This window comes from Dreissena polymorpha, chromosome 11 (assembly GCF_020536995.1).
Source record: "Dreissena polymorpha isolate Duluth1 chromosome 11, UMN_Dpol_1.0, whole genome shotgun sequence".
In the NCBI taxonomy this organism is placed as follows: domain Eukaryota; kingdom Metazoa; phylum Mollusca; class Bivalvia; order Myida; family Dreissenidae; genus Dreissena; species Dreissena polymorpha.
The window spans coordinates 27,729,011-27,736,870 of record NC_068365.1 but is presented as its reverse complement, the minus strand read 5'-3'; the positions used below and the strand labels follow the sequence as shown (position 1 = coordinate 27,736,870).

General features: G+C 34.9%; 1 protein-coding gene across 2 annotated transcripts; it reads left to right on the top strand.

Moving 5' to 3' along the window:
• Positions 1 to 2,404: 2,404 nt before the first annotated feature.
• LOC127850330 (bifunctional 3'-5' exonuclease/ATP-dependent helicase WRN-like) lies at positions 2,405 to 7,846 on the top strand. 2 transcript variants are annotated; one of them, XM_052383295.1, is made up of 3 exons: positions 2,405 to 2,544; positions 2,773 to 2,814; positions 6,303 to 7,846. In XM_052383295.1, exons 1-3 carry the CDS (start codon positions 2,415 to 2,417, stop codon positions 7,004 to 7,006), a joined length of 876 nt encoding a protein of 291 aa, XP_052239255.1. In that variant the 5' UTR covers positions 2,405 to 2,414; the 3' UTR covers positions 7,007 to 7,846. The 2 variants fall into 2 exon arrangements, with proteins under 2 accessions (XP_052239255.1, XP_052239256.1); XM_052383296.1 differs by lacking the exon at positions 2,773 to 2,814 and having other exon boundaries at positions 6,303 to 7,774.
• Positions 7,847 to 7,860: the final 14 nt, after the last annotated feature.

The following is a 7,860-nucleotide window of genomic DNA, read 5'->3' as shown; positions in this document are numbered from 1 at the left end:
ACTATCAAGTAACAACTTGCCAACCAATAATCATATTGATTTGGGTTTTATATAGTTTGTATTATTTATAAGTCACGCATTATGATCCATTCAATTTAGTTCAAACAGATTCGACAAACAACCTCGGTTGGCACCCCAGATACTTTCGGAGTTGGCGCTATATCCCGTTCCTATATATATATCGACTTGATTATATTACTATTTGATAAGCCAGACTTTATATTTCCAATTTTATTATGACGTTTAAAGTCTGTGCCAATTTGATTAAAACTTCTAAAAATATGCGAATATATGCGACACCATTTCTGAGGGAATTAATGCGTCGTTACTTTAGCGCGTTTTTTTCGCACTCGCTGAGGAACATTAAGGAGCTTTTTGTCTGTATTCGTTTACCATTGTTAATTACATTTTAGTTTAGTTTAAACCTATTGATTTTAGCTCGATTACACCAAAAGCCTTAGGCTTATTGAAACGCTCTCGAGTTCGTTTCCTGGGACTAAGAACCAGTGAGTTGTGTCTTTGACTTTTTTTATTAAAAAAATATTTTTAGAATCAAAAAGATCCCCAAAACGATTGTGATAGAGATAATTATGCTCAACGGGTCATTGTCGACCTGAATGGCCCACAAGTCACCCGGGATGACTAGAACCCGATTCTTGTCATCCGGGGTAACTTCACGCCGGTTCTAGTCACCCTCGAATTCAGCATAAAGAAACCCTCGGCAACAATTTTACTTTTTCAACCAACAAATACATAATTTGGTCGTTCATATGTTTGAGAATCATTGAGAATCATTCAAACGAATTTTATCATAAATGAATATAATATATTCAAAAGCAACAATAGCCTTTTTTAGATACCTGGATGCGGTGCCGTTTTATAAAAAAAATACACGGGTGACTAGAAGCCGATTCTTGTAACCCGGGGTTGACTCTAAGCCGATTCATGTCACTCTGGGATGACATGAAGCCGATTTTAGTCACCCGGGGGTGACAAGCGTCGGCTTGAAGTCACCCCAGTGTGACATGAATCGGCTTCTTGTCACCCCGGGTGACTTGTGGGCCATTTCAGGTCGACACAGACCCCATGAGTGATACTTATGTTTGTATTGTAATAAATATACACACGCGATATTCAGTTGCCGTTGTTGCGCTTTGGAAGCAAATGTTACCACGCGGATTAACATGTTAAGAACACAAACTTAAAACAAAGTATCTGAACTAGTGCGCTTAGCAAGAAAAAAATATGAAAAAATAGCAAAGGAAGAAAAGAAAAGACAAATTCCCAAACAAATCTGGCAGTACATTTATTCAAAGGGCAAAACTAAACAAGAGATGTCAAGCTTTTGCTAAGACCCCACAGATCCAACGTCATGAAAGTTAGATGGGGATGAAGAAAAAGCAAACATGCTTGGCAGCTATTTCAACAACGTATTTACTAAAGAACCTGATGAACATGTATCAGAACTCATCCAGAGACAAACCAGTTAAGAGTGAAAAAAGTGAATATAAGCGAAAATAAAATAGCCAAATTGCCCTAAGCATTGAAACCAGACAAAATCTCCAGGAATGGACGGTATGCTCCCATTATTCCTAAAATAATTAAGTAATCAATTCGCAAAACCGCTGAATATATTATTTAATAAATTAAACCAAGAAAAAAAGAGTACTCAATGACTGCAACGAATGCCGGATTTGTGCAATTTACAAGAAAGGAAATAATACACTAGCACGTGCGTATAGACCAGTGAGTCTGACATCGGCGATCTGCAAAGTAATCGAGAACCTAGTCACTGAACACCTAATTTATCTTCAACTACAAATATTTCACTAAAAACAATATGGGCATATATCGGGAAGATCAACATCCATACAACTATTGAGTGTTCTAGAAGAGTAGACTGAAGCCATAGACAACGGGTACGGAGAAGACAGTGTTTATATGGATTGCCAGAAATCCTTCGACACAGTCCCACACATGAAGCTCATAAACAAACTTAATACATATATTATAGGAGAAAACGTGATAGACTGGATCGAGAACTACTCGAGTGGACGAAAACAACATGGTGCAATCAACGGCGCCAACTCAAACTGTCATACCACAATGCCCAGTGTCATGACCAATCTTTTATTTATTTATTTACATTTAAGGTCAATAGCACATACAAATATATGAGTAAGAATATATCACAGATTTCAAAGAATTATGACTATGCTGATTTAAAATTCACAATTTAAGAGCATCAAATAAAACGCTGATACTGTATTCATACTTTTAACAATACGAAAGTTTTGTATCTGAAGTAGGTTCATAATTGCACATCTTATTCGTGCAAAGTAGAGTGTAACCTTCTTAAAGAAAACGCTTACCTCCCTCTGTTACAAATTAGTCATTGATTTGAACAGAAAACAATGGCTAGTAGGAAAAAGAGATCGCTCCCGCCTTGGTTACAGGGCGTTGTTGTAAAGAAAAACGCACAAAATGAGAACAGCACTGAGTCTGGAGGAAGAAAGGAAGAAGATAAATATACTGAGTCTGACGGTGCGTTTAGTATTACGTTGAAATCATTTGAAATGACTTGTTCACATATTATCCGAAACGACGTAACGTCGTAAGACAACAATTGTCAATTCCAACTTTTTCACCGATCAATAATAAAACTGTTCTTAAAGGAGCAAAAACACAAGTCAAAATAAGTATACTAATGCTTAAAATCATGAATGCCATATTTTTAAATTCTTAATTGGGAGATTTCATAAATAATTGCAGGGACATTTCACTACAAGTACAAAGCAGTTTTGACAAAGACAGGTAAAATTTTCACTTTTATCAAACTATCAAATGTTATACATCATCGGAAAGTGTATTTTTTAAAGAAAATTAATACTGATCAAACTAAGACTGTATCTTAACTGAGCAAAAAAAAATGTAGGATTTATTAAGGTGTAGTCACCATTTTAGTGAGGTCAAATCTGATCCCTAAAATTTCACAGATGTAAAAAAGTAATAATTTTGTATGTTTGCAATAAAATGCAACATTATTTCCATAAAATTTAATCTTTTCTGATCATATTGAGCTACACCTTTATGTAATACAAGGTGGCGCTCTTTGCCACCAGTAAAACAAGATGGTTAGGGTATGACATCACATTTTCAGGCTACTTGCGAATATGCTGACATTGTTAGCAGTAGTTTCAATAATCTAAGTCCCAGTTATTGACCCTCAGGGTTGCTGGGCTGTACGTATGTACGCACAAAATCTCAGAGCATTGACGAAGAACTATACTAAGCAGGACTTTCCCGCCTGGTCAACCAATAGTGCTGCACCGACTATATCCGGAATGTTAGTTAGATAGATTAAATCGTTAATATAATAGATTGGCTTTCGGTTGTAAATTTTTTATATAACTTCTATTTTAAGCATTTATTCTTAAACAAAATACAAATTGATATTGATTGTAACAGGTATTGTGTTTGTTGTGATGTTGAAGGTTGATTGAATTTGATTTTATAGACAATCTTGGAACTTAATTGTTCGACAAAGTCACATTGAATTTGGTTTTATCGGGCAGAACTATGAGGGTATGTAGTTATAAAAGCTCAAAGCATTCAACAAGAACTACACTTTGTCCATGACTCCCTGAAGTGAATAGTGAATTATGCCTCTGACATCCCATCTCACAGGGGTATAAAATGAGTTGAGCATTAGTAGAGCAATATAAAAAATATGTACTAGTATATGCTTGTCAGACTTTTTTTAAAGACAAAGTTTTTTTTTATAGAAAAAATGCAAAAACAGAAAACAAAAGTTGTTTGATAAATACTATTAAAATCATGTGGTTAAAAATGATTGAACAATATTTTAATGAAACCTTTGCCGTGTGGTAAAACATTCATTTCGGCCTAATGTATGCTAATTAGAGACATTTCCCCGTAGTGTTTGATGCATTTGATTAGGTAAACCCCTGCAAGTCAAAATTTTACATTGACATATTTGTATATATATATAAATTTCATTTGTTAAATACAAAACTATTACTTCATAGCGAGACATAAATGTGTCACTACTCTGGTTGGCTCAATGTGTTACAATTTTTAGGGAGAAAGTTCCTTACTTCAGGGAATAATCTAGAATTTACTATCTACGAGCCCCTTGAACTCGCAGATTTTAGACACATGAGTCCCAGGCCAAAATTAATGAGTCCACCTTGAAAAAGAATGGGTCCCACATTTTGAAATATACCAAGTAATGAAGAAAACGAGTCTTAATCACACTAGCTCAATAACTATATTTTGCATTAAACTTTAAAAAATCTCAAAATCATGTTCAAACCAAAACAACAAATTCAGGTTTATCACTATCTTGTTTGCCTTCACATAGGCTATAACATTATCTGTTTCATAAATGTAACCTGTTACATTTGAATTTGATGCAAGTCAATTATAATATAATTGTTAACATCCGAATTGCGAACCTGATAATAGTATTGTTAATGTCCGAATTGCGAGCCGTTGACTTGTTTGTTTTGGATTTAGCTTCAACACCTTATTTCTGAGGCATTTTTCTGTATTATTTATGACTAAGTTACAAAAAGTTTAAGCAGGTTTTTTTAACCGGGGACTCTAGAAAATATCATAACACACTCTATTTAAAAGGGCGATTCTAATTGGTTCGTATAATACAGCAGCTGCTCGACTAGAGCCAATCAAAAGTATTGTTGCCGTCTTTAAGTCTCATTCGGTTAAACTCAGCGTTCATCGCTACACTTTTGACTCATACCCAAGATGGTTCGTACTTATCGTAATTCGCGTATGCGTTAACGGATTCGTTTCAGCAATGCGTCCGAGTGGACGCACATATTTCAAAACTATGCGTCTATATAGATATTTGTGCGTCATAGACGCGGGACGCGCATGTAGATTATTCCCTGTACTTTAATATTCAAAACACAGTATACAGACACTGCATTATATTTACACACTAAGATAATAAATATATACACCAATTAAATTAATTAAAACTCACTCAAACTTCTTGTATCGTTACATGTCTACACTCAACTCCATTCTCTCTCCAAGATTCTTTCTGTTTCTGGCTTTTATTCAAGTCTGCTTACTCTCACCTATTTGGGTGTTGTGATAGTGTGGATTGACACTGATAGGCCACTAACATTTAATTATATATTTGTTATGTCAACTGTTGAAATATCTGACAAAGAGACTCTGCTGTGCAACAAATCAGACCAGACTTTGTTAATTTATGATATGAAGCGATGACAAAATAATATCCTGTTTTGATAAATGATGTCCACCATGCCCCAATCGTACCAAAGAAGGCAGTCTCAATTCAGTTCCTATACTAAAATTACAACACTTAGCTTCAGCTTAAAGGTTTGACTAATTTAAGCTCCGACTGGGTAAACTTATTTCTTGATTTGTTTGCACCCGGTATGGTGGCATATAGTGGGACTGTCTGTCAGGCATTCTGTTTTCTGGAGCAACACTTTCAGATATTGAGCTGATTTTTGGTATGTGGGTCTACCTTCATTACCAACAGATGAAGTGTGAGTTTCATTCCAGTCCATTGATTTATGGCAAAGTTATGGGCCTTGGGCTTAGAAATGTTCTCTATAATAACCTTATTTTGGAGGATTTTTACGCAACGCTTTCAGATATTGAGCTGATTTTTGATATGTGAGTCTACTTACATAACTTACAGATAAAGTGTGAGTTTCATTCCAGTCCATTGATTTATGGCAAAGTTAAGGGCCTTGGGCTCAACAATTTTCTCTAAAATAGCTGCTGTGTGGCTTCAAAGCGCAGAAGGGGCCTTGTCTTTCACAAACACAGGTCTTGTTCTTTCCTAAAGGGGTCACTGAAACATTTTCCATTTACAATTCATCCCCAAAAGAAAGGCATATTAAATACAATTGCAAAAACATTATTTAAAGTTATAAAACAAGCCCTTAGGCTACAGTGGCTTTAACCCTTTGGCCCCAAAAAAGTTTCACTGCCTATGGGCCTCAACGGTGCTAGTACGGCTCTATTAATTATTATTGTATATTTTATGCTTTCTGGTGGTTTATATAGAAATATCAGTGATTTAAAAAAGTAAAAAAAATGTTTCAAACAGCTGCGCCACTCGTGAAAATATTATTTTCTGTGATCACTCGTTAATTAAAATCCATTATCCATCGAATCAAACAAATATCCTTTCTTTGCTAATTACCTGTAGTCCACAGAATGGGTTCACTTAATAACCCTATATCTTTTTATTTTGCATGTCTTGTACATTTCAGTTGGAGGTATTGCAGTTTTGGGTGATGGTAAAACATACCAAATGAAGAAGCCAGATGATTCCAATAAGGCAGGTGTGAAAACAGACAAGCAGCAATCAACAGAGGATCTCATTGCTTCCACATACAAGGAATTTCTGTTCAGCGAAAAACTGGTTTATTCACATGAATCAAGTGATTGTAATATACTATGTGAAGGTATCTTAGACACCCTGTCTGGCAGTGTGTCGTATATTGGTTTTGACATTGAATGGCCAGTTTTGTATCAAACCGGCAAACAGGCAAAGACAGCTCTAGTTCAGGTGTGTACCAATATCTCGAAGTGTTACCTATTTCATGTTTCTTGTATGTCAAAGTTTCCAGTGATGCTGAGAAAACTTCTTGAAAATGAATCTATAAAGAAAGTGGGATTGAATATAGAGAACGATATCTGGAAATTGGGATATGATTTTGACATTAATTCGAAAGATATAGTTCAAAAGAGTACCATCGAGTTAAGAACTCTTGCCAATAAGAAACTGAGGTCTGCAGAAAATTGGAGTTTGGAAGGTTTAGCCAGGAATGTGTTACGTTTAAGGATCAGTAAAGACCCGGGTATACGCAAGTGTGATTGGAGGCAGTATCCTCTGCCAGAAGCACAGCAGAAATATGCAGCCACGGATGCTGTTGTGTCGTTGATGATCTACGAAGCACTGAACAAGCAGTAATGTGCAGCTGTTATCGAATGTTAAGTGAATTTATCCTGAAGTTGTTTTTGCTGCTGTATACACTGTGAGAAAAAAACGTATATGCAGAGTTCATGCAAAATTACATTCATGGTTTACTGGTATTTATGTTGTAGGAACAAGTTATTTGATATTTATTTTGTTTCATTATTTAATATTACATTCATTGAATTACCTCATTTTTTAATACAATTGCTATATATAACATTTTTTCCAACAGCTTTATTACATTAATCTTTCCCAAGACATATATTATACATGTATGTTTTTTATTTAAATAAATTTGTTTTGTTTAAAAAATGTATTTTCATAGTTTACATTTCTTATTTCAAGAAGTTATAATGCACTAAGTCGGAATTGTAAATGTTCAATGAGAGATCATGGTTGCAATCAAAGATCAATGCTAATGCTCTTAGTCGAAAAAAACAACAACCAAGGTCACTATTAAAGGACCTGAATTTTCATATGAACTTTTAATAATGAATCCTGACAACTCGAATAAAAAACCAACCAAGGTCAATATTTAAGGTAAAAGGACCTGAATGTTCACATAAACTTTTGAACTATTAATAATGAATCCTGACAAGCATATACTTAAGGTGAATGTACTTTGAATTTCAGTACTTGTACTTGTATTGCCAATTGCTAATATAGATGAATTACCACACAAACATGATGCAGCATCCCTATCCGAACTGTTTCAGACTCTAGTTACGTCAAAACCTTAAAGGTTTGACCTTGGAATCACAGACCTAAAGCACAAATGAAGATTGATTCGTTTTCAATAGCCTACTGGTTGCATTTTAGGCAAAATGGAGTACCAGTATTGAAGACTG